Source organism: Dermacentor albipictus, chromosome 7 (assembly GCF_038994185.2).
Source record: "Dermacentor albipictus isolate Rhodes 1998 colony chromosome 7, USDA_Dalb.pri_finalv2, whole genome shotgun sequence".
Taxonomy (NCBI): Eukaryota; Metazoa; Arthropoda; class Arachnida; order Ixodida; family Ixodidae; genus Dermacentor; species Dermacentor albipictus.
Window position 1 is genome coordinate 56,441,993 of NC_091827.1, and position 27,036 is coordinate 56,469,028.

The following is a 27,036-nucleotide window of genomic DNA, read 5'->3' on the forward strand; positions in this document are numbered from 1 at the left end:
CTCGTTGCGTCGTCCTCAATTTAAGTAGAACCCTTTTCGTAAGCCTCCAGGTTTCTGCCCCGTAGGTGAGTACTGGTAAGACACAGCTATTATACACTTTTCTCTTGAGGGATAAGGGCAACCTGCTGTTCATGATCTGAGAAAGCCTGCCAAACGCACCCCAGCCCATTCTTATTCTTCTGATTATTTCCGTCTCATGATCCGGATCCGCCGTCACTACCTGCCCTAAATAGATGTGTTCCCTTACCACTTCCAGTGCCTCGCTACCTATCGTAAACTGCTGTTCTCTCCTGATTTTGTACGTGCCGAATATTAGAGGAAGGATGACAGTAACAAGCATATAACCCACGGAGCATAGACTACCATAAACGATGCAACTATAAATGAAAGCGACGTGTAATGATAATAGTGCTTCATCGAGAAAAAAAAAAGAAAGATGCTCGAGATTTGAGTAGCGCTCTCATGCCAAATGCAGTTTCTCTCTCTCTCTCTCTCTCTCTCTCTCTCTCTCTCTCGTTTTTTTATGAGCGCAGTGTGATGAGAAAACCTCTGATGGAAATCTCTAATTCTATCACAGAGAGTTTGCGCATGCCAAGGCCATGAGCTGCGTGACGCAATACTCGACCCCTCCTGTTTTATTTTTATTCCTCCGTGATCTAAACCGCGTCAGACGTCCCGAAGCGCTAGCGCAACCGAGCGTGCGCCTCAGATGCAGCTGTAACAGTTGGCGTCGCAGCCAGTTTTTTACAGCTGCCGAAAGTAAGCGGCATACCTCCTCCCCGCCTACGCCTCATACCACTCTTCACACACATTCCTAAAGCGCCGCCAAATCAATGCCGAGGCGTGACAGCTACCCGGCGGTCAACATTTTGCTGCCTTTTCCACTCTTTTTGGTTGGCGATATAGTTATCGGCATCTCCACGGTAGTGAAGGTCAGTTTTCTCCTCGATTAGGTGGCCGCGCGATTAACTCGAGGTGCGTTTAGTTGTCACCATCTATTGCAACGGTCACGCGCGTCGCTGTTGCTTTGAAGGTTCAACGTTCTTTGTTTAGACTGATCCAGGGACCAGGAAAGGGTTTCGGTTCGCAGTTAGCTGTTGCGGCCGGCAGTGGCGTATAGCTAGGTCTTCTGTTACCGTCCCCCCCCCCCCCCGGGTGTAGTCAGGAAGGCGAGGATACCGAAAATATCCGGGGCACCAGCACAGCCACCTTGAACCCGACCCCCCACCCCTTTCCACTTCGCTTTCGTTCCCAGAGATCGCTAATGTAGCAGGTGTATAGGCTGTTTTATTTTCTGCACCAAATAACACAGGGCGCTGCGTTGACAACGTGTGGTAAGCGCATCTTCGCATCTGCTGTCGGGCTGTAAGACCTGACATCCAGTACAGATAAAGTTTTAGTTAGCGATCTTAGAGTCAATATTGCATTTGCAACATTGAAGCCCCGACAGTCGTATACTGCCCAACAACAACTTCACCAAAATCGTCGTGGGTACTACGGCTTGCAGTATTTTGGCTGTCGCCAGCCCCGAACCCAAACGAAAATTAAATAGCGTGTCAGTGACGCTGATCACCCCGCCCTATCAGAAAACGCCCCCTGCTTGCTTGCTGCGCGGGCGCCGATGGTATTACAATCACGAGTTCTCTTCATTCTGGTCCGTAAAGCCTTTCCTTAATTATTTTCGGCTTTTGGCAAACGTGATCGTCCGAGCTGCGGTACATTGTAAAATAATTTACACCCTAAAAAGTGAGAAAGGGTGTAAATGTGTCTATAAATCACACCCTTAGGGTGTCCGTTAATAGATAACACCCTGAGGGTGTGTTATATACACATTTACACCCTTTTTCACTTTTTAGGGTGTAAATTATTTTACAGTGTACCGCCACGAGATTCGGAACGGAATAGAGCCCGCTTCCTGTCGATTCCTGGCGGCACCATGCAAAAAACGAGAAGGCCACCACAAAGCCCGTGCCAGCGAAAGCTTGTGCTACTGTTGGTCTGCACTAGCAATGGAGAGGATAGAGAGATCGATGTCACTGGTGCACTATTTCGTATTTCTTTCGGTACTGCCATACCGGGCCACTCTCAGTGCCGAAGTACTGCAGGCTCTGGCACTCAAGACGATTTTGTTTAGAGAAGTTTTTGTTGAGTTCGTGATATGAATTTGGGACCTCAGTTCCCGAATGGCGACGTTTCCTCTATATTTGCTAATCAAGCAGTTATTTAAGATATCCTCGTTAATAATGTGCCATATCTTGCACGATACCGAGTTTCGAGTGGTCACAAAGACACACAACCCGATAGAATATCCGGAGATATCCCCACAAAATTCACGTTTTTGTAAAACTCCGTGCAGCTGAAACAGGACACTGTATTTGTGACATGGAGTGCCACAACAAAAACAACAACAGGAGGAGGAGGACGTGGACGAGAAGGAAAAGAACGAAGGAAACATATGAACGTCAACCAGACGCACGTCCGGTTTGCTACCCTACACAGGGGAAGGGGTTTACGGGAAGAAAAGAAAAGGAGAGGGAGGGAAGAAGGTACTGTCAGTGTGAATACGTGCGGTCGCCCATAACTATCCCGCCCATAATCGGTCGCTGAGGCCAGTCGATTTCATGAAACGCAGCAGTGCCCGCGTCGCTTTGTAAGCCTGCGATGCGTGGGGCCGTGGTCCGAGAATTTCAGTCTCTGAAAATGGTCCGCTATACAATCGGTTCAACGCCCTCAGAAGAACGTCGCGTTTGATCTCATTACAAAAGCGCAACAAGTGCTCGATCCTCTCTCCACATTTGCACGAGTTACAAATCGGTGTGCCGGTCATTCCGACAAGGAATGAGTAGGCTTTCGCACGAGTCACCCATAGCAAGAGGCGGCGCGGTAAAATTGCATCACGGCGGGAGGATTTCGACGGAATCTGCAGCCTCTATGTAGGATCCAGCCGGTGGAGACGACAGCTGGAGAAAATCGGGTTGTTCCACAACATTTCAGCCTTGCTTTGAGCAAGTAAACGAAGACCCCTCGCCGCCTCTGTCCTTGATAAGAGTATAGGAAGTGTCAGGGTTTCTTTATGGGCTGACCGAGCGGCATGATCAGCAATTCATTTCCGACGATGCTATACAGTGCCCCGGAAACCATTTTCGGAAGCACATTTTCGTTCAGTTCAACGAAAACAGTCCTAAAAATAAAGAAAAAGGAACCTTAGTAAAACTTATTTGGTGATGCTATTTAGCGTCTCTTTAGAGAACTTTTTCGCTTTCCCGGCACAGGGTAGCCAGCCGGAGGTATTTTTAGTTAATCTCCCTGCATTTGCTCTTATCTCTCTCTCTCTCTCTTCCTCTCTCACTTGCAAATCCCTTCCCGTAGCCTCCTACAACTGAAACCCTCACGGCATATTTGCCGATTCATTAAAATCGCGAGCCCGAGGTGAGTCACCCCGCTTTCACTGGTTCCTTCGTCCCGCGACTTCCACATCGGCTTGCCAACTTGGAGAGCGGCTGAATGGAAGACGGCGGTAGCGCTCGGAGCAGAGCAGTATCTGACGAACTTTCTGGGTATTTAAAGCGGAACTTTATTTGCCTATATGTGTAACCCGTGAGCAAAAGTACACGGACCACTGTCTCGCAGTGGTCCGTGTCCTTGCGGAGGATCAGTCCGTTTAAGCGGCATTTTTAATCTTCCGTAGCACGCTACCAGCCAACGCAACCTAACTAAGGGGGAGCGGACCAATCGTAGACGCCGGCATCACCCTCCTTACCCGGTTATCTACTTTCACTGTGCTGGTTTCGGCCTCACTTACTGCATCCCTTTGCGCCTCTCCAGGCGCAGGGTAGCCAACCGGAGATAATCTCTGTTTGACCTCCCTGTCTTTGCTTTGCCTTTCTCTCTCTCTCTCTCTCTGGCTCGGCCCCATCGAAACCCTCTTCACTTGAGCATGCTCCTCGCCTCTTCTCAGCCAATTAGATAAGAAAAACCGCTATTCACTTTGAAAGAAAAAAAAAATGAACTGACCCACAGAAACGAAAAGCGCGTTGAAGCCGGTTCACACGGAGCGTTTTAGCAGCGGCAAGTCTGCGATTTTCCCACGTCCGGCGGGCATTCGACGCCCGGCGTCGAGGAGGAGGAAGAACTTTATTAAAAGCACCAGTCAATGAACGTCAGAAGAGAAATGCTTCTCCCCCTTCGCCCCTAGCCGTCGGCCGGAATGCCTTGAGACGCAGCAGCAGCAAGGGCTTGACTGATGATGTCCCGCTGGACGTTGGGGTCTGGGCTGCGGAGCAAAGCCTCCCAGGATTCTAGAGTTCGCGAGCTATCATGTTTAGCCGGACATGTCCACACCATGTGAACCAGATTTGCTGCCTCATCACAGAACCTGCACTTTGACCTGAACACTCCTGGATGCCACTTGCTGTAGAGTACGGGGTTTGGAAAAACCCCCGTCTGCAATTTCCTCCACATAACCTCATCTTTCTTACTGAGCGTTCTGTCCGCTCCCGGGTAGATTTGGCGATTTAGTCTGTAGTATGCTATGATTTCATGGTATGCGCGCATATCCTCTCTTCTGATTATAGTTTCGGTGGTTTGGGAGCTTCCGGGGGTCGACCGGTAAGTAAGACCTCGGGCGACCGAATGAGCCTCCTCGTTCCCTCTAAGTCCCTGGTGAGCTGGTGCCCAAACGAGCAGAACAAGCTGCCTGGGTCCTCCGTCCCTGTTTAATATACGGATGGCAGTCTCCGTCACCCTCCCCGATTCGTAATTTCTCACAGCGTTTTTGGAGTCGCTGATGACCACATTTACCCCCCTTTGGCTGAGGGCCAAGGCTATGGCTACTTCCTCAGCTTCAACCGTCTCGACGCCACTGACTGTGCAGCACGCCACCGGTGTTCCATCTTCTCTAACCGCCACGGCCGCGTGTGCCGCTTTGCTTTCATATTCCGCAGCGTCCGTATATAGGATGTCCTGTCGACAAGTGTATCTAACTTGTAATGCCTCTGCCCTGTCTTTACGTCTGCCGTCGTGAAAGGCAGGGTTCATGTTTCTGGGTAGCGGAGGTATTTTTATCTTGCCCCTGATCTGTCTGGGTACGTCTCCTGAGCGCACTTGCTCATGTTTGGGCTCGTAGCCTAATTTCTCTAAAATTTTCCTACCTGTTTTAGATCCGAGTAGCCTTTGGTGCTGCGCGGTAACGGCAGCCTCAATCAGTTCCTCGAGAGTGTTCGACACACCCAGCTGCATAAGTTTGCCGGTGGGCGTGTTCGGGGGGAGTCCGAGCGCGACCTTGACACTTTTCCTAATAATTATTTCGAGCTTGTTCCGTTCTACAGAACTGAGCTTGAGGTAGGGTGCCACGTACACTATCCTACTGATTACAAAGGCTTGTGCTAGCCTCAGGAGATTCGCCTCCTTCATCCCAGCGTGCCTGTTCGCTATTCGCCTGATAAGACGACACGTTTGATTTGAACTGGCTTCTAACCTAGCAAGCGTTTCATAATTTTTCCGGTTTGCCTGAATCCTCAGCCCGAGGACGCGGATACTGTCGACCGCGGGGATCTCGGCGCCGTTGACGTACAGGTGGATGCCCGTTTCGCGCTTTTGGTGAAGCCGCTGTTTTCCGGGGGGCATCAGGAACAGTACTTCCGACTTTTCGGCCGAACATTTAAGTCCTTTGGGTTTCAGGTACTCCTCGATAATGTCAATTGCATTTTGCAGGGAGCTTTCAATTTGCCCATCACTGCCCTTGTTTACCCATAGTGTTAAGTCATCCGCGTATATGGTGTTTAGATTCTCAATTTCCCCCAACCGTGCGGGGAGTTTCAACATTGCAATGTTGAAGAGGGTAGGTGATAAGACCGAGCCCTGCGGCGTCCCCACGTTACCCAGGTCAATGCTCTTTATAGATTCCTCCCCTATCTTGAGAGTGGCTTTCCTGTTGGTAAGAAAGTCCTTGATGTAATCGTACACTCTCTTCCCGACATTGAGCGAGTTCAAATTCTCCAAGATGGACACGTGCCTCACGTTGTCGAATGCCTTTGCCACATCTAACCCCACGATCACTTTCGTGTCTCGCGTTTGCTTCTCTATAATTTGGTCTTTGAGCTGCAGCATCACGTCGCATGCGGATAACTTTGGTCGAAAACCGATCATGGTGTCCGGATACAGATCATTGTCCTTCATGTACCTATTGAGCCGCGTCAGAACGACGTGCTCCATAAGCTTACCCACGCAGGAGGTGAGCGATATAGGCCTGAGGTTCTCGAAGCCCAGTTTTTTGCCCGGCTTGGGAATGAAAATGAGGTTGGCGAGTTTCCACTCCTGCGGTATCGTCCCCGTCTCCCAGCACTCCTGCATGTACGTTGCGAGGTTGGCGATTGAGCTGTCGTCTAAATTACGGAGCATTTTGTTGCTCACTCTGTCCGGCCCTGCCGCTGACTTAGTCCGTAGCCGATTAATCTCCGCCCTGACCTCAGCCAGTGTGATGGGGGCGTCTAATTCCGAATTCTCCTCCCCTGCGTAGTCCGGGAGGGGTTCAGGTCCGGCGGGATTGATGTACCTATTCCTAACTTCTTCTAAGAGTTCCTTCTTAGTGCCATCAAACTGATGTGCCATTCTTTCCAGCTGTTGTTTTGACGCTGACTTTGTGCTATCCGGATCTAAGAGGTGGCGAAGAAGTCGCCACGTCCCCGCGGTACTCATATTCCTCTCCATCTGATCGCATACGTTTCCCCAATTTTGCTTCGTGAGCGTGATGGCGTGCTCTTCAATGTCCTTATTTAAAGCCGCTATCTGTTTCCTGATATTTCGATCCCATCTCCTCTGTCGAAGTCGGTCCTCCAGCCTTTTCTTTTTCCTCCAGAGATTAACTAATCTCCTGTCTACCGCTTCGTTGTCCCCCTCAGTTTCCACCACTTCGGTGGCTTTTCAAACAACGCTGCTGGTTACCGCCTGATCCTTGCGTCGGTGGTTACGTAATTTTGACGTCAGGAGATTGGAATGAAGTCACATTAGAATTGTTTTACGTTATAGGGCCCCTGAATGAGTAAAGAAATAGAAACAGTGCATACGCTCTATAGAAAGGCGTCGATGGAGAGTTTGCAGATGTTTGAATTCCAGAGGGCGGGGTACTGCGAGCTAAACGCGGGAGAAGCGATGAGTACAGGCATCACAAGGACGCGTGACCAGTTCTCACGTATACTAATCGGCGCATACACAATAAAAGGCTAATGGAGAGAGAATAAACTTTTATTCTGAGCAAGCGCAGTGTGCGCCCTAGGTGGGGCAGCCTCCTTATTCCAGGTAGCCACGGGCCACGGCCATCTCCCGTGCCCATTCGATCAGGCTGCGCTGTTTCTTGGAGTCCGGGTCTGTTAGCTTGGCCTCCCACTGCTCCTCGGTTAGTGTTTGGATGCATATTACTGTGCCATGTTTTCGCACACATCCCCATGCCATATGACATATGGTGTCTGGGACATCACAGTACTCGCAGATGTGCGAGTGCTCATATGGTGAAATTCGGTGCAATAAGATACCGTGTGCGCAGGTATCGGTTTGCAATTTCCTAAGTGTTACTTTTTTCCCCAGTTGGGCTGGGATGAGGTCGCGGGAAAGTTCTTCTGTCTAGCCTGTATACATATAGTGTTGCAAAATATCGGTGTATTCCTTTTTTCGGGCGTCATGCTTCCTTCTTAGCAAGGCTAAACGAGTGAGTGAGTGAGTGAGTGAGTGAGTGAGTGAGTGAGTGAGTGAGTGAGTGAGTGAGTGAGTGAGTGAGTGAGTGAGTGAGTGAGTGAGTGAGTGAGTGAGTGAGTGAGTGAGTGAGTGAGTGAGTGAGTGAGTGAGTGAGTGAGTGAGTGAGTGAGTGAGTGAGTGAGTGAGTGAGTGAGTGAGTGAGCGAGCGAGCGAGCGAGCGAGCGAGTGAGTGAGTGAGTGAGTGAGTGAGTGAGTGAGTGAGTGAGTGAGTGAGTGAGTGAGTGAGTGAAACAACGTTATTCGGTCCACAACAGACGCGAGTAAACTCAACGTCCCCTGGCTAGGTCCACTCGGGGACCATCAGGTTAAACCTGAAGGCCTTCTAGCGGGCCCTCTGGACTGCCAGGATTTCAGAGGTCTGGGCCTGGGCCCTAATGAGCTCCGTAATTTCCTCTTAGGTGAAAGGGAGACCGGCAGAGGCGCAGCCCCACAGGACATGCTCGAAGTCCGCATAACCACCACACAGAGGGCAGTCCGGGCTTGGGAACCGTTCGGGGTACATTGTGTGCAGCGCCGCGGTGCTCGGGTAAGGGCTTATTTGCGCAAGTCTGACAGTGACTGCCTGGGCCCTGCACAGCTAGGAGTGCGACAATGGCAGGAGTCTTCTTGATAGATGATTATGTTTTCAGATGTCGTTGTACGAGCAGAGAGGCTCGGGTCGCCCATGAGAGAACAGTCAATGAAACCTCGTGCAGCCGAGTGCGCCTACTATGTATTATTGCTACCAAGCAACCTGTTCTGTTGTGTGTGGTTCTCTGCGTGTCCTTGTTTAGTCGCGCTGTTTCAGCTTAGTTATACAGATAAACCAGCTGTATAGTCCTCACCCAGATGTTTATAACTGAAACACACTCTAACACACGCACACGTACGCACACTTACCACGTCATTGTATACGGGTGGTAAATGTGCACCAACTGGCTGTATTGCACGTGGGAGAGGTTGCGCATAGATTTAGCTACATGGGTGGTGTTATAAACGAACTTATTTAATGTTCAGATGCTGGCCTCCGGGCCTAGGTCGATCTCGCATCTCCTACAACAGGAAGTCCAGACCAGAGCCCAGGGAGAGAGAAAGAGAGAGATAGAAACAAAGGAAAGGCAGGGAGGTTAACCAGCACAAGCACGGTTTGCTACCCTGTGCGGGAAAAGGGGAAAGGGTATTTAACTTGATAGGAAGGGAGAAAGGTACAAGGACAGCGGTGATATATGCGCTAAAGGCAGCCAGAACAGTTGTTCGCTTTCTGCGTTGTACGGGCCTGCGAGATAGAACGAATGCCACTCTAATTTTGTGCGTCTTTTCTAGTATATTGCAGAGATGTGAACCGAAATTCTGACCGAGAAACCATGAGGGATAAGCTAGATAGATGGCAAGCATGTACTTCCTGCTATACCGTTTCATTTCCATATTGGCTAAGCCGCTGAGTCATGGAAATTACTTTTTTAAAAATGCTAGCGGATGCGGAATAAAATTGTAAACGAAGATATACAACGGAGGGCGGAATGTCGAAAGCACGGATTTGAAAAATAAAGTTCGAACGTATGTATTGTATCCGGGCTGAGCCGGGCTTTGACACTAGATTGTACAAAAGAAAAAAAAAGGAAAAGAAAAGCATTGCGCATAAAGTTGTGCAGTGGAGTGGATACCTCATGTCTTTGTATGTATATTTACATTGCATCCTGTATACGGTATTTCTTTCATCGCAGCTTGACAGTCATTCAACAGCGTTGTTTTGAAGTGTAGTATCCGGGATGAGCCGGGCTTGGAGACTGGATTGTAAAAGATAAAAAGAAGCATTGCCTATAAATTTGCCCAGTGAAGTGGATACGTACCTTACGCATTTGTATGTATACTTGTATTGCATCCTGTATACGTCATTTCTTTCATCTCAAGGTGACAGTCATTCGACAGCGTTGTTTTGAAGTTGCCGGTGCCCCTTTGAGTAACCTTCTCATTATTATCTTTAAAAAAAAAAGAGCGGTGGTTCCAACGCACTGGTGGGAATCCGTATTAAGCGAAGCTTTCTTTGATGTTTACTGAAACGCTTTCCCTTCTTCATTTCACTTTAGTTCGACGCCTCGCCGCTTAGTGCATGCTCTCTCCTGGATTTGCTTGCTTTAATTTCTCTCTCCCCACGCACCTTCAATGTTTTGTTGCGGACTTCTACACTTGTTGCCTCTTGTTCTGCTTGTCTATATATCCAGGCAACTAACTACCCAGTGGCGCATACCTATCCCGGAGGATTCGCGAAAGATGTTCGCATACACAATTTGGCACATGCCTGCAGTCGTACGTACCTAGTGGCCTAAGTTGTCCTATTCGATCGCATATCCTGCATTACATGCTCACTTGCACACATTCAGTGACCCAGGTTGTCAATGTCTGTACGGCAGAGGCCAGTATACTCGCAGTGAGGCGGAAGAGGCAAGGAAAGGTTCGCCTTAATGCCATTCCCCAAACACGCGACGCACCGCACAACAACACGCGGAGGAAGTGGGGAAAGGGATATAGGACAGGGCGCAGCCATATCTCCCTTTTCTACCCTTCTTCGTGTGTATTCCTTCTTTCTTATGTGCAGTCCTTCTTCGTCGCTTGTTCTGCGTGAACCGTGCCAGTCCGCAGTTAGGTATGCTTCTATACTGTTCTCCGCCTCTCTCCATTTCTCCCTCGCTCCCTCCCTGTTTGCTTTAGATGCGCCCCCGAGGAGTTTGTGAGCTGAGTTGCACTCGCATTCACGGTACGCGCGAGGCCTTTTTAACTGACTCGGGGTTCCCGCTGTCACTGCCTCGCGCTGCGACGAAGCTCGTCGATGTTTGTGAGTCGTCGTTGGTTGGTGCAGCTGGGCTCGCTCGGTGAGCGATTCCGCGGGTGTCGCAGGTGCGCTATTGGTGGCCGACAAACGGCGCGTAGCCGGCCAATTCATCGGTTGCCTTTCAGTCGCTGCGCCGAAGTTCCACCGCTCCTGAACGGGGTAAGTCGCGAGCGAATCGCATTCGATTGGTCTCGGTTGCGTGTATGTTATTACTTAACGAGAACTGCACCGTGTAGCTTAGGTTCGGGCAATTATAGGTATCCGCGTGGAGTTGGCAGAGACTTATTCAAGGCGCACATGCAGCTGCGCGTTCGGCTCACCAAAAACACCGGCGGGCTCCCTATAGCACTTTCGAGAACTGGTGCTGCGAGAGAACTGCAATCTCTTCCTCGCCACGTCCCGCTTCTGCGATGGAATTCACCGTGTTTCACCAACTAACCGCTTGCACTCTCTCGACCCTAACTTGCGATTTCGCCTGTTACCTATACTCTCCCGTCGCGAAACAACTTTACTGTGTCGCGTGTGGTTGGGCATCGCATTTACAAATTCCCGTTCATTCCTGATGGGAATGGCCAACAGCGCGGCGTGCAATTTGTGCGGGTGAGATGAGATTCTAGAGCACCTTCTGTTTCACTGCCCACCCTTTGGCACTCAACGGCGTACTTTACGAGCGAAACTCAACCTGCTAGGCAATAGAGCGCTCTCGGAAGAAAAGATCCTTAGACCATGGCCTGTGTGTTCTTGCGTGCAAAAGGCCACAGAAAGCCCTTCTGCGTTTTTTGAAGGACACGAGATTGTATGAACTCTTGTGACAATGGAGGTTCCCCAGCGACTGACTCTCAATGACTGGCTATTATTTTTCTTTTCTCTCCTTATCTCTTCTTCCCTTTTACCCCTCCCCAAGTGCAAGGTAGTCAACCGGGCACGCCCTTGGTCTCTCTCTCTCTCTCTCCCTTTCTCTCTCTCTCTCTCTCTCTCTCTAGTCAAGGCATCTATTGAAGTTTTTCACGTTCCATATCAGACAGGCTTTGATACTCGCGTGATAGAATGAGGGCAGCGGGAAAGAAAACGAGGACGCGTAGAATAATAGACACCACGACCACTCGCCGTGTCTATTCTTTTCTGTCACTGTTTCTTTTTTTTTTTTTCGTTCTACCCTAATTTTGCCATGGATTCGTACCGACTCGTCCAAATGTCGACTTTGCTGTTGTTTGGTTCTCTGAGGCGTTCCTCAACCCCTCTATTATTTAATATTTTTTTGTCGCGCGTTTGCTTTCTTTCTTCTCCGCTATTCTCTCCGTCTTCACTTTCCTCCTTTCCCCAGTGCAGGGTAGCAAACCAGACGCTTCTTTCTCGGAATTAATCTCCCTGCATTACCCATTTCATTTCGCTGTCTTTAGTTATGTACTACAACGCGGTAATCCACCGTGCCACGTGCAGCTAGCCGTGGGATGGGGTATTTTCGGCTGCGGTTTCTAGCGATGATTTCCCGGCGACACTGTTTTTCCTTTTTTTTTCACTTTTTGTGGCAGTTAACGTCCAAAGCCAAGCGCCTCACTCGAGCGACGGTCACCCTGTCGACGCTATAAGACTTACATATATATATAAGACTTACATGGGATCCGCCGTTTGCTTCGTCCTGTCCTCTTCGATCAGGGCCAGACATAATATTCTGGTGTATTACGTGCCGAAACCACGATATGATCACGAGGCACGTTGCACTTGGGGCACTCTGGATTAATTGTGATCACCTATGTAGGGTTCATTAACGTGCTCCATACACTGTAAAAATGTTTACACCAGTAAGGGTGTTTTCTTCTCGCACTGGTAACACCCTTACCGTTGGGGCCTTACAAAAATAGACACCGACAACGGAGCTCAAGATAGACGTGCGATCACAAGAAAAAGGCGTAGTTGAAAACTATGCAATCATTTTGAGAGCCTTGGGCGCACAGAAATATCCGACAGGACAGTTTCGTATCTATCCCTGAGAAATTCTCCTGTCGGATATTTCTGTGCGCCTCCAAGGCTGTCAGAATGATTACGTAGTTTTCAACTACGCCATTTGTTGTCATCGCACGTCCAGTTTGAACTCCGTTGTCGGCGTCTATATATTTTTGTGGGGATCGGCATTTGGGCGAGTCGCTACCGGTTGAACATCTTGAAGGGGCCCTTCAAGATTTTTGTGAGGCCCTAACGGTAAGGGTGTGTTATCAGTGCGACAAGAAAACACCCTTACGGGTGTGAAAATTTTTTACAGTATAAGTATACACGAGCGTTCTCGCATTTCGCCCCCATCGAAATGCGGCCGCCGCGACCACCGCCAGTGTCCCTGGGCTAATAATAATAATAATATATGGGGTTTTACGTGCTAAAACCACTTTCTGATTATGAGGCGCGCCGTAGTGGAGGACCCCGGAAATGTCGACCACCTGGGGTTTTTTAACGTGCACCGAAATCTAAGTACACGGGTGTTTTCGCATTTCGCCCCCATCGAAATGCGGCCGCCGTGGCCGGGATTCGATCCCGCGACCTCGTGCTCAGCAGCCCAACACCATAGCCACTGAGCAACCACGGCGGTTATTGTCCCTGGTCTGAACATGGCCGGTGTGTCGGTGCCACATGCATCCAGTCAAGGCCCGAATCACGTGCCCCGAACGCATGAAGAAAGCAGTCGATCGCGAACGCGGGTGGCCCTTGGTCATCTGTTTATCGTATCAGCTAGAAGCCCACGTTATCAGAAGTTTGTCCTGGGAACTCGCCTTGGCAGTCTGCCCTAACGGAAGCTAATCTTAACCGAGGTGTTGTCATAGCGGAAGCTGGCCTTCGCGCAAGGACCCTGCATCTTACGTGCGGCTAAAACAAGGAAGGAGTCCCTCAAGGAATTCATCTCAGAAAATTAATTCAACACAGTCTGCTTTACAGGGAGCGTACTGTGCGTGTGATCTGTTGAAGCTGTAAGGTTATCGAGTGCTTTCACAGATGCAGTTCTGCAACCCATTTATGGCAAGGTTGAGATTACTGGGAAAAACTGGCGCACATACAGGTTGCAAAGAAAGACATCGTATATGATATGGTTCACAACTGTCTATATGTCAAAGCGCGTAATTTTCTTTCTCACATATTGCATGGCAGTTCCAAAGTGGACATTTCAATATATTTAACATTGGATCAGTCGCAAACATTTACAAAGCATGCCGCTCACATGACGCCTTTAAAGTACAGGCAACAGAATATTTCAAGAGTTTGTCTCTTCTTAGAACTGTGGATGCGTGGAACAAACTGCCAAGGGATGTAGTAATGCATAATACAATAATGCAACAAAATTCGAAGCTTCCCTATTAATGCATATTTGTTTGTGTGATCGTGATTGTATGATCGTGCATCACGCTGGCATTAGCATGTCGATTACGTCACACCTGCGACAAGACGCGAACCCGCAAATTTAGTTAACGAAGACGGTGTGGTGTATTTTATGGGGCACCCACCATGGTTGCTCAGTGACGATGGTGTTAGGCTGCTGAGCACGAGGTCGCGGGATCGAATCCCGGCCACGGCGGCCGCATTTCGATGGGGGCGAAATGCGAAAACACCCGTGTACTTAGATTTCGGTGCACGTTAAAAACCCCAGGTGGTGGACATTTCCGGGGTCCTCCACTACGGCGCGTCTCATAATCAGAAAGTGGTTTTGGCACGTAAAACCCCATAATTTAATATCTTTATTTTATGGGGCCAAATTCATCGAAGTGCAATAATGATAGAGAAAAGAAAAACTTGCAACACGGAATTACCTTGTAAAACGGCAGGGTTCTAGCTTTCTTTGACACAAACATGTGGCATAGAAGCAGTATCCCGAGGTTTGTTCACCCAAAACCGGACGTTAGGCCGACTGATAATTGTGAGTCTCCACCCAAATCATGTATCTCGTGTAAGCATAATGCCAATACGATCACGTATTCGCGATATGTACCCCAAAGAAACATGTTAAAAATTATGCATGGTAGGGAAAGAAAGAAAGACAACATGCCTTGCATATGAACGCTGCCGGTTTTCCTCAGACCACATGGGACCAGGATCAGCTGAGTGTCAGGCTATTTCAGCGTCCATGAGAAATATATCCCCAGCATGAGAACAGAAAGGAAAAATATGAGCAAGTGTGATACTGCCTTGAATGACTTCTCTTTTTTTTTTTTTTGAGATTCCGCAGTCGCTTAACAGCAACGGACCTCCGCAAAACGATACCATCTCTTCGGCGACACCGCAAACACCGCTGTATCTAAACAGAAAAACAAGTTGAAGTCCTCCGAGGACTAGAGGACCGCAGCTTTAACCCCGTCATTTAATGATGTTATTTAATGATACACCTAACGGATTCGTTCCCTGTCACGTCCAGGAATGCGATTAAACAACATAATTAAATGACAGGACGGGGTTATAGCGGTGTTTGCGGTGCCTCCGAAGGGATGAGATCGTTTGCGGAGGTCCGTTGCTTTTAAGCGACCGCGGAATCTCAAACGAAAAAAAAAAAGTTATTCCAGGTAGTATCACACTTGCTCATATTTTTTCTTTCTGTTCTCATGCTGGTGAGATACTTCTAAAGAACGCTGGAATAACCTGACACTCAGCTGATCCTGGTTCCACGTGGTCTGATGAAAACCCGCAGTGTTCACAAGGCATGTTGTCTGCAGTGTCGAATTGGGCAGCGGACAGAGTACAACACACACATGCGCGATCACACAAACAAATATGCGTTTAAAAATCGGCGTTTCTATGTTAAGTCCTATTCTGCAGACACGGTGTGCCGGGATCGTACGCCGCCCGGTGAATAAAATACTGCGCAACGAGGCAGTCCGCGAGGCAAGCTAATGAAGCCAGTCATAAGAGAGCATCGCCTTCAACTCCTCCTCTCCGCAGCACTACAGTCAAGCACCGAAACGCGTCCGTAAACATCTACTAGGCGCGGGCGAAGTTGCTTACATAAAGGGAGTCAAGGCAAGCGCGTCTCGCGGTAGGAGACAAGCGTTTACCTCGGACCGTTTTCTTCCTTCTTTCGGTTTCTTTTTTTTCTACCCCCAAGCGCCGTTCTCACTCCCCGCATTTCTTTCTTCCACGCTCTTTCTTTCTTTCTACTTGCCGGTGCGGCACCCGGGCCCTCCACCTTTCGAATGTTTCTACGCTGCCACCTCGCACGACGAGCGGGCAACCCACCAAACATTCCGGCGAGAAAGAAGCAAACCTCGCGCGCCAGTGTTCGAGATACGGTCTAATCTCCCCGTCGTCTGCGAATATAACTTTAGGGAAGCAGCGCCCTCTCTCTCCCGCGGCGCGAGAAAAAAAAGAAACCACACACAACACCCTCGGATCGTCGATTCGTTTCATGGAGCGCGCAGACGACGTCGTCCGACCCGACCCTGACATCCTTGGGCGATTGCCGTTCGCGGTGGCGGCGTGGCTGCTGCTTGGACTTCAGTGTGTGAAACGCCGCCGCGAGCACCGAGTCGCCGCCGAGCGCGCTTTCTTCTTTCCCCCCGCTGTTGTAAGCGTTGTACGCGCGCACGAGCTTGGAAGGGAGAGACCGGCTTTTTTACGTACGCGCGTGCACGCCTTCTCCTGGAAAGCGCTCCGCTACTACGAGCGGCGTCGTCTGCTACAACGCCGCCGCCAACCAACGTCGTCTGCTACTGAAGTCGTTGCGTCTGCCGCCGTGTCGTAGATCGGTCAACGTCGTCGCTTCGAAGCCTGTCGACGAATATGTAACGGCGCAGTAACTTTAGGCACTAGCGAAATTAACGGGTGGCGACAGCAGTACCTCTTCAAGCGTGTGCTCTTCAACGACGGGTGCCAGGAGGCTCTATTTGTGGGATGCTGTCGACTCTGCGTGAACGTGTTGTACGGCTCCAGTGATGTTTCGGCTTTTCCACAACCACAGTCGCCTTCTGTAGGCGCACCTCATAGCCGCTGCTGTCGTTTTTTAAAGTCTATTGTGGATAGTCGTCGCGGACACTTCCTTCGAAAACAGGATCGAGGACTTTTGTGACTACTTTGGTATTCGTTCGTACTTAAACCAGGTGTGTTTTTCCACGGTGCATCAAGTTCTTCAGTTCTCATCCTCGTCTCCTCATTTCCACATCTCTTCATTCTGATCTACATCACAGACAAAGGAGGTCTGCTTCGAAGCGCGTCGTCCGGAACACATGTTCGTCGTCTGCTAGCTCCTGTGTGCGTCGTCTGGTTCCTACGGTGGTATCACTTGGTGATGGTTCCTGTGACGGCGAAATTCACCGGCTGGCTGTACCGCCTGTTCAAGAAAATCATCTGCCACGTGATCCGTGACTCGTCGCTGGTGAGTTCACAAGTGCACGCTTGTCCCTTTAGCTTAGAGCATCCTCAAGGGCAGAAAACACGGCGTTTTTCATGTACTTCGTTCCAGCCCTCCGGTCTCTGCCGTGACCACGATACCGTGAAGCGTAACGCAAGTGGTTTACAAGTGGGCCACGTTGCTCATTTTCATTTTCAGTCTGAACAGTGCGCTTATGCCACTCATATTTGCATGCTTTCGTTTGTTATCATTTAATTTTTGTTCAAGAAATAGGACGTATCTCTCAATGCTGAAGGGCGACAGTAAATAAAGAAGAACGAAAAAAAAGGAAGTTCAACCGTAGTTTAACGTTGCGAAAACTACATCAAACGGACTTGGGCGGACAAGATACGTTAGCCCGCATGTTACAACGAAATAAGATGTGCTTTTAGGAATCCAACAATACAGCAAGGACGGTGTACCAGGTTCTCTAAAGACTAACATTTGTGTGTGCTATGCATGCGTAAACTTTCAAGCAAAGTAAATAATTTACCGGTAAAAAAGTTCGACTTCACCACACCTGTGCTCCGTCGTTGGCCGAGTGAAAGTCAAGCGGTGTTATCTCAGATGTTTGCTTTCGTTTGGAAACATACGATCAAATTCGAATTCAATTAGAACTAGCGTCACTTTCGCAACGCTTTTGATTCCAAATTAGTTGAAGGATATGTCGACACTTGTGGTGTATCAGCAGTGCTTAATACTCGAAAAGCGTGCGGGGGGGGGGGGGGGGGCGGTCATGTGGGCTGCTTGTATGTGTACATACATGCATGTGTCGGGGCGAGGGCTGTGTATGTGTGCATGTATCGCTGATCACCATGCAAGGGGGGGGGGGCACTTTAAATTCTGATGAGGGAGTTAATTAATGCAAATATTATGCTTCGTTATTGAGTCATATCTGATCACAGCTGGCGCGAATTATATCTTGCCAAAAAAAATTATGTGAATCCCGCACTGTTGGATTCGATGTAAGCGAAGCTTCCTGTTCTCTTTGCTTTGATTGACGATAATTAGCGGTGATGTTGATGGCGAACGTTTAATTTTTTTCAGCGTTTAGTCCAACACGCGAGTGGTGCGTTAATATGAAACGTTACCTTGCGCGCGCCACGGCTTTTTGTCTGCGTAAGTACACAGAACACACAGGGAGAGGTGCTTCCTTGATGCGTTGTTGTGCGCCATTGTTCACAACTTTGGAGAGGGTTGATCATTATCGTTGACTCTCACATGTCATCCCGAATCGCAGCGGAAGTGTCAAACTTTAACTGAATTGTGGGGCTGTACGTATACCACAACCATTATCGGATTAAGAGGCACGCCATGGTGACGGACTCCGACCTAATTTTTCTAGCTAAACGAGAATTTTTTGCACTTCAGTCCCATCTAAATGCGGCCGCCGCAGTGGCGATCGCACGCGCGACCTCGAGCAATGCCACAGCCGCAAAGCTGCCGCGGCGGGCACAGGCTTCCCACTTGAGAAAGTTGCATTGCGTTTATATTCCAGAAATAGCAGAGACTTGTCGTACCGTGGTAGTAGCGTTTCCTTGCCTCCTCACGTCAGCTTTCCCCTCCTCCTCCTACTTTCCCCCTCTCCCCCACCGTCCTTGTGTGGCGAATGCGAGCGAAGAGTGGCAAGGCTGTTACTCGTTTCGCGACTGCGTCGGTTGTACCCATTCACTGCCTCCTCTCCCTACCTCGTCTCTACCATTATATCATCTTACCCTCTGGGCTCGCATGTTAACAGAAGGTCAAGCGCTGCAGTTTCTGGAACGCTTTTGCGGGGAGTCACGGATGATTACAGCTGTTAAGAGGCTAACGTGGCGACGCCCAGGGAGCTGTAGAGGGCACTGTGGACATGCGACGCGACGGAAAAGTTCAAACGGGTTTCTCGCGTCGCCTGTCCTCTCTGCCACACGCTCTGAACCATCTCCCGACGCGGCGAGCAAGACAGCAACAGCCGCAGCGCAATAGCCGAAGACGGAGAGAAAGAAAGCTTGGCTTTCGAGGAAACCTTTCTCCCTAGTGCATTGATATCATTTATTGCACTGACCAAATAAATGACGAGGCGGAAAAGTGAAAACTGCGGAAGCATATTATCTTGAACATTAGCGCACTTCTCTGCACATTTCATGTACGCAGCTAGGCGTAGAGTTTACAACAAAGGCTTATGCCTTCAACTCCTTTCTTTGTTTATCTCAACTTTGCTATCACTTTACCTCCCCCTGCCCTCTCTCCCCAGCGTGGGGTAGCAAACCGAATTTTCCCATCTGGTTAATCTCCCGTCCTTTCCCCTCTCTTCTCTTTCTCTCTCTCTCTCGTTATGCCTTCAAAACTGCGCGGCTTCTACTACACAGTTGCATCATGCACATTATAACGCACCTAATCAACAATAATTAGTGTCATTTGCTGTTAATTAATAATTATGTCGGTAATTATTGCTTATTGTAATTCCCATGCGTGTCGCTGCTGTGGACCTTGAGGGTAGGGGAAAAATCATCATTTCGTGACGCCTCCCCCATATTTAGTAATCTGGGATAATCCTCGCAAACGTTAGCAATCCGGTGCAGAAGCACTGGTATCCGAAATTGAAACGTAGCATGGCTTCCGCAATCTTCCTCCCTTGTTGACGCAAATTCGTCGGAAACGCTGACGTACATGCTACCAACAGCGGGAGTGCAATTAATTCACGATGACCGGCTTCTTCTTTTCTCATTATTTTTTTTTAAACTTATGTATAAGGAATACAAGGAAGCGCCGACCACTAGCAGCGAAGCGTGTGAACACCTCGTCGATTTTTATAGCTCGCCGCAAAGCCGGTGCGCGTAACGGCTACGAAAGGCGGCGATCCTCGCCAACGTAGCCTTAGGCCACATCACACGACGCAACAAGACTTTCAGGCGTGGGCAGATTAGTAAGCCGGCTAGTCCACCTGGAGCTGGCTGAATTTGCTCGCCCGATTTACCCGGCGCCTTGGAGACACAGCGGTCGATCGCTAAATTAAAAAAAAAATGGCTGTGGCTTAGCTAAGGTTAAGCCCAGGATGCGAAGCATACTAGCCTTTATTTTAACGCGACAGCGTTAAGGAGCTCGTGTCGCAGAAAAGCCGGTGTCGTCGGCGTCGGCTCAGGCGTGCGGCGCTTGCTCAGGCGCACATTTCGTTGTCGCGCCGAACGCTGCGTTGCTCGACGCTCACCGCGTCCGATGCGGGGGGCGACGCCGCGAGCGACGGCGTTAGTTGGATCCCCGTTTCTCCTCTGTCGTGACGTCACGGTGTCACGTGGTATTGAAGGCGACACCACCGCGCCTGAGGAGCTGGGTTGAGCTCTCGAGCGACGGCGCGAGTTGGAGCCCCGTTTCACCTCTGTCGTGACGTCACGGTGTCACGTGGTATTGAAGGCGACACCGCCGCACCTGAGGAGCTGGGTTGAGCTCTAGTAATATGCTTCGCATAAAAAAAAAAAAACGAAACAGGAAACGTGGATGACGCTAGAGCTACGTCTTTAAGAGTGGAACGTGGTAGCATTTAAATATTCCCGACTGCTTCTCACGCTTTTCCGGCAACCGCAGCTTATGCGAGCGTAATGTTTACCGGGAAACGCTGGTGGCGAACGCCATGTGCGAAGGCGAGCTTTCTGGTAGGAGGCCTCTCGCGTGGCCTCTTGCGTGGGCCGATCACGGAAACAGTGTGCAATGCCGCGCCAAAAATAAATTTTAAAAAATATGTATAATTCTGTTCTGTACTTGCAGAGCATTACATGTGTTGTGTGTTATGGCTGTTCTAAACATCTGACTTTATATATGCGTACGTGGACTGAACTAATGCACAGAACTATGCGACTCATGTACTGTTGGACTGTATATTTTTTATTCATCCAGTGTTCTACTGAGTGGCATATTTCGTGTCGCTATTCTCCCTTTTTACGCAAATTTGTTTCCTTTGCCAAGTGACAAGGAGTAGCCGGTGCCACCATAAAGGCGCCAACCTCTCCTAATATTCATCTCAATAAATATATATATATATATATATATATATATATATATATATATATATATATATATATATATATATATATATATATGCGGATCCCACGCACTCTGGGTATCGATGTAAGCGAAGCTTTTTGTCTGCTCTTTGCGTTCATGAACGTTCTTTGGCAATGATATATTGACGGCCTACGACAGTCGTGAAATGAAGTCGTGGTGTGAAATGTTACCTCGCCTGCTCCACTTGTGCTTGCCGTTCTTGCTCCGTTCGACGCTTTGTGCGGGCCTTCGTCTCGTCGGCAGCAAGTGCGCGCTTCGGCGCCATTCTGGGTCGTAGCGTTTTGTAGCCACGGCGTAAGAATAAACATTCTTACAACGCGGTTGTAGCTCACAAAGCTGCCTCCTCTCCCTCTCTCTGTATTCTCTCGCTAACGTTCTCCCCACCTCCTCCTCACCCTTCTTTCCAATCCCGCCCCCTCTTGGGCAGCGCGGTTGAGGTGTCCTCATCTGAGAGACAGTTACTGCGCTGCACTTTACCCCAATTTTTCCTTCCAACAAGAATCTACCTCTCTCTCCTCCTCCCTCTGCTGCCACGTTGCTGTTGCCGGTGACCACGGAGACCAGTGCGGCAGCGCCTGCACTGCACTTCCGTATGGTCACGCCTAGTTACGGCGTCCAGAGGTCGTTGTGCACATGCAACGCCGTGCAAATGTTGACACGAGATACTCGGGTACTCCTCTCCTTTGTGCCGCACTATGTACTAACGAGATAGCGCGTTAAGGGCCCCCCGCGTCACAGAAAATCCCGTGTCGACACCGCGGGCGTCGCTTGGCGAATAATCATTTTGAACCACAACCGCGCAGGCCCTCCAGCAGGCGCATACCTTGTCTTACATTCTTTGCAAAGCTACTCCTCGGAACTTCGAGAATGGCAGCTCATAAACAAATGTCATGAAACAAAACATGGACAGCGCGTGCCTTTTATGTTTTTGTGACGTGGCCACGTCTCAACCACGTTCTTACGCGTCCGGCGTTCAGGACCACAGCAGCAGCAGCAGCGGAAAGTCGAAGAGGAAAAGAAGGCTTCCCTTCAAAGGGACACATAATTTTGTGGTTTCTGTTATTGTTTCGCACTTTTAATGTTTCAGTCTGGGAAGATAAACGAGAAGCAATGGGGTTGACCGAGGGGCCCGATTTTTATTAGTCATATCTTAAGAAGCCAACAGACACTGACACCAAGGACAACATAGGGGAAATTACTTGTGCTTAATAAATGATGTAAAGAAACGATTAATTAATTGAAATGAAAGTGGACGAAAAAACAACTTGCCGCAGGTGGGGATCGATCCCACAGCCTTCGCATTTCGCCTGCGATGCTCTACCAATTTAGCTACCGCGGCGCCGTTTCTGCATGCACTTTCTTGGGTATTTATGTTTCCTCGTACAACTCTGGGAGTGTTAGCCAGCGCCACCACTCCCAGACCTTGGCGGCGGATGTGGAACATCCTTTCTGCCGCAAATGTAACATAAGATGCAGCATAAAAGGCATGCGTTTTCGGTGTTTTGTTTCATGACATATGGTTGTGTGCCGTCATTCTCAAAATTACGAGGAAAAGCTTTGTCAAGAATGTAAGACAGGGTATGAGCAACTTTAGTGACAGTGTGGCAATATAACCGGCATATACCGCGTGTCATGTAGTAAGGCGTGGGATATACATATACACTTTTCGCTCACGGACGACTCCGCCGACACCGACGCCGGATTTTCCGCGACACGGGGCCCTTAACGCTATTGCGTTAGAACATGGCGTCCGAGATCGGGCGCGCGTGCTCTCGGAGGCCATTCTTGAAGTGAAGAAGGCGTGGGAATAAAGTCGGACGAGCTTTCCACCTGGCGTCTTGTGGTACTGCAACCCCTTGGATCGGTCATCGCGGCAACCGAATAGGAGAGGAGGGTGTCCCGCCCATTCCACTGGAAATGCGGAAGCTGCATGGCTTCTTAGCCATGCAGCAAACAGCTGACGGTTCTCCGTACTGTGATCTTGTTATTCTGTTCTTCTGAGCTCGTAAACTCGGTGTCAAGCGAGGCAACAAAGCAAAAAAGAAGCGTCCGTGGCGTAACGGTTTAATTATTGGGCTTCTGTGGAGCAATTGCAATAATGTTTATTTGATTATTTGATGCACTGTACTTCGTTGAACATGACGGATTTGGAAAGTCGCGGAGCCGTTCAAAGCCAGAAGGCCGAAGTTTGGTCAAAGTTCCCTCTAGCGATTATTTTACGAACTCTGTGGTTTCAAGAACTGTGATAACTGTCTTACAGCGTAGCTGTATATGTCTAGGATCCTGGGATTCTTTCTCGTAATGCACTGATTTGGGCTTGTTAGTATGACATCGTGAGGCTTATAGCGCGTGAAAATACGAGGACGAAAGGAAGACGTGACACACACAGGTGCTAACTTGCAGCAGTATTTATTTCGAGCAAGGAACCCACACGTATATACAACTTTTTCGTATACATCATCATGCAAACAAAAATCCCTTAGCATTATGCAGGTAAGCTAACTCTTTGCAGGAAAGGACAATTGATGGTTTTGAAACACAGTTATCCCAGAGTTATCCACAAAGACTGCTCCATCGTAGGAAGAGCCCGAGGAAGATTAACTCGACAAATTATGGAAGCAGAAATGATTGATAGTCTAGGGGTATTGTTGCAAGTTAGCGCCTGTGTGTGTAGCGTCTTCCTTTCGTCCTTGTCTTTTCACGCGCTATAAGCCTCGCGATTCTTTTGCGTCCGTCGACAGAAAACCATCATCATGAATGGCTCATACCCCCGATAAGCACTAAGCACTCGTACCTCTCTGTACGCAAGCAAAAACTGCAATGGCTCATTTATAGCCCAAAAGGCAGATGCAAGCACCCAGCAAAGTGAAGCGAACAGTGCTTAGATTCTTTGGAATCACGCATACAACACACAGAACAGCATGTCGAAAACTATTCCGCGTAGGCAAGCAAAAAAATGCAGCGTCCCATACCCCCCTGAGGCAGAGGCTACAAGCATTCATCAAAGTGAAGCGAACAGTGGACACATTCTTTGGAATCACGCATACATTGCACAGATCAGCATACGTTTCGATAAAGAACAAGCTCAAAAGAGGCATTCCAACCACATAATTGATGACGAGGTGCTCGCGATAGCAATGCGGAGCACGTGGCGCTCCCCGCATATGTTTCCCGGCATAGATTACTGTTGCGTAAGCTGTCGCCGCGGTGACGCCAGCTTGCGACGCAGGTTGTAACGTCCTGTCGTATATGAAAGTTACCAACCTAGCAACTAAATTCAACGTCGCTGCGGCACCGCTAAGGGCGGCGGCATGCATTCAAACCTACGATTACTCCCACTGCTAACAGTACCCCAAAAATAGCTCTACTACCATTACTCTAAAGTCATAAAGCATTGCATGCCCCCCTCAGCAGCTGTAGTGGTGATACTGAAGAGCTTCGCTGGAAGTCCGCTTTCGCAAGGGCGAGATAGCGAGTTTCTTTGTTTAGCTTGTTCTTTACTGAAACGTATGCGGTTCTGTATGTTGTACGCGTGATCCCAAAGAATGTACGCACTGTTCGCTACACTTTGCTTTGTGCTTGTAGCCTCCGCTTTACGGGGGTATGAGCCATTGCATTTTTTGCTTACCATCTAGCCTTTCCCGCGGTGAAGCAACCTTGCTGTACCTCTTGTGGCTGGAAGTAGCGTTCACAAACTCATATTCCTTTCGTTTGGAAATGGCCGAGAGCCCGATGTGCGATTCCTGTGATTGCGAGGAGACCATCGAGCACCTATTGTATACCTGCCCCCGCTACGATGTACAACGCCTCTCTCTACAGGAAACTTCGCACCGACTAGACATTACGACCTTTCACCGAGTCAAAGATACTCAAACCGTGGCCACACCCGTCACTGTCACGAAAAGCGAATCGTGCATTAGTGCAATACTTGAGGTACACCGGTTTAAGAGACCGTTTATAGTGTCCCTGTGCATAGTGGCCCGCCCACACGTACTCAGTGCTCACTCTCTCCCGTTCTCCTTTTTCTATTCCCCTTTCCCCCACCCTCAGTGTAGGGTAGCAAACCGGATACTCTTCTGGTTGACCTCCCTGCCTTTCCTGTCCTTGCTTTCTCTCTCTCTCTCTTCTTTGCTTACACGCTCTCCAGGCCGACCTCTCTTCGTTTCTCTTCATTAAAATCTACTCCTCCTGCTTGCTTACGTGGGTATGAGCCATTGATGATGACAGTTTTCGACATGCTGTTCTGTATATTCTATGCGTGATTCCAAAGAATGTAAGCACTTTTCGATTCACTTTGCTGTGTGTTTATAGCCTCTGCCTCACAGGGCTATGAGCCATCGCCATTCTTTTTTTTGCTTACTACGCTCTGAGGGCCTACGGGGTACGGGCCATTGATGATGATAGTATTTTGTCGATGGTTGCGAAAGAATCCCGGCATGCTAGCCATATACAGCTGCGCCGTATAGTAGAATGCAATCATTGCACACTTTTCGTTTCAAAGATAACGCTGAACTGCCAGTCGTGGCTCCGTAAATTGTGTCGTATGCGCTCCAACTCAATTTTATTCTTCTGTAAATTTCCTTCTCATGATGATGATCTCCTGGAATTAATCGAGCTATATATAAACGTATACTCTTGCACACATTTTACAGACCTACTCCCGATCATGCATTCTTGTACTCTTTCCAAGGTGTTGAACTTTGCCTTAGACTTTCATGTATCGATCTTCAACCGTGCTTTTTTATGCTTTGTGGGATAAGGCCTTCCCTCATCTGCTGCAAGTCATCTCCAGCGTTGCTCAACAAGATGATGTCATCTGCAATCGCAGATTTCTGTAATATTCGCCATTGATCTTGACTAATAAACTTCCAGTCTAATAATTTCAATACTTCTTGGCGTACAATGAATAGAATTGAAGAGATTGTGTCCTTGTAAGGCACGCCTCCCCCCCCCCCCTTGGTTTTCATCGGCATCTGTTCGCTTTTCTTGGGGGATAACTAAGGTAGCCGTACAATATTTATAAATATGCTTGCTAGATAGCCAGGTGTGGATTCTGTACTCCTTGACTGTGCAGTGCCTCCATGACAACTGGTACCTCTGCTGAATCAAATGCGTTTTCTTAATCTGTTAAAGCCATGTATAAAGGTTGGTTGCGCTCCACAGATTTCTCGATTGCCCGATTGATGACCTGAATGCGATCCGTTGTAGATTATCCCTTCCTGCAGACGCCAGCCTGTTCGCTGGGTTGACTGTGGTTAAGATTACTTTGGTGAATGTTTCGCTCTTTGACGTCTCTTTTGATATGGATTAATATGATGTTGGCATTGTTCCGAGTCCCTGGTGCTCTTGAAGCCATAAATCATTGTGAATAAAGGGTCGCAAGCTTTTCGAGTTCGGGGTCGCTGGTTGATAGCGTCCCCTCACTTTGGATCGCCCCCGAACTACAGTGGCTAGAATAGAGGAAGTGTGCGCAAGGCGCCGCCTCTCGCGTGGGCTTCTCGGTAAAACCCCTTAAACTTCGTAAAGTAGTGCCACGCTTTGAAGAATGCCGCCTCCTCCTCGCGCGCTCTGGCCGAGGCCGACACCGCGTCGCTATTGGTCTAATAGCATCACGTGGGCCCTCGCGCCGTGCATCAGCGCCATTTTTGCTCGAGAAGCGTCTGCGGAGTGGCGAGGAGTGCATCTTGCCGCCATTGCTACGCTCGAGCAGTGTAGGCGGCGCCACGGTCGAGGAGGGAGCGTGAAAGAGAGGAGAAACGAGGAGGAGCGCAGACGGAGGAGGAGAGTGTCGCTACTTTACGAAGTTTAAGGGGTTTTACTTCTCGGATGTTCCGCTCAGGTGGCGCTCGCATTCGCTTACACGTCGCTCGGACGCGGCGGTCTGCTGTAGGCACTGTGGCATTCCAGCCGCGGCACTGAGGCAGCTTGGTGTTCTACACTCCTTTTTTTTAGATTACCTGCAGTCATAATGAAGCCATATCTGAGGCAGCTACGATCGCATGGCCTCCGCACTTCGCTTTGCGCTGTTGCAAAAGCCGCTCCAAAAAGCATCTGCAGCTGCCTATTCCGTACATGCGTCTGG

General features: G+C 49.2%; 1 protein-coding gene across 1 annotated transcript in view; it reads left to right on the forward strand.

Moving 5' to 3' along the window:
* The first annotated feature begins 16,042 nt into the window (after nucleotides 1-16,042).
* Nucleotides 16,043-27,036, forward strand: part of LOC135906779 (kelch domain-containing protein 3) — a 141,846-nt gene continuing 130,852 nt past the window's right edge. Inside the window, exons 1-2 of the mRNA XM_065438364.1 lie at nucleotides 16,043-16,626; nucleotides 16,714-16,901. Of these exons, the coding sequence (XP_065294436.1) occupies nucleotides 16,815-16,901 (87 nt within the window). The 5' untranslated portion in view covers nucleotides 16,043-16,626; nucleotides 16,714-16,814. The remainder of the gene's footprint in view (nucleotides 16,627-16,713; nucleotides 16,902-27,036) is intronic.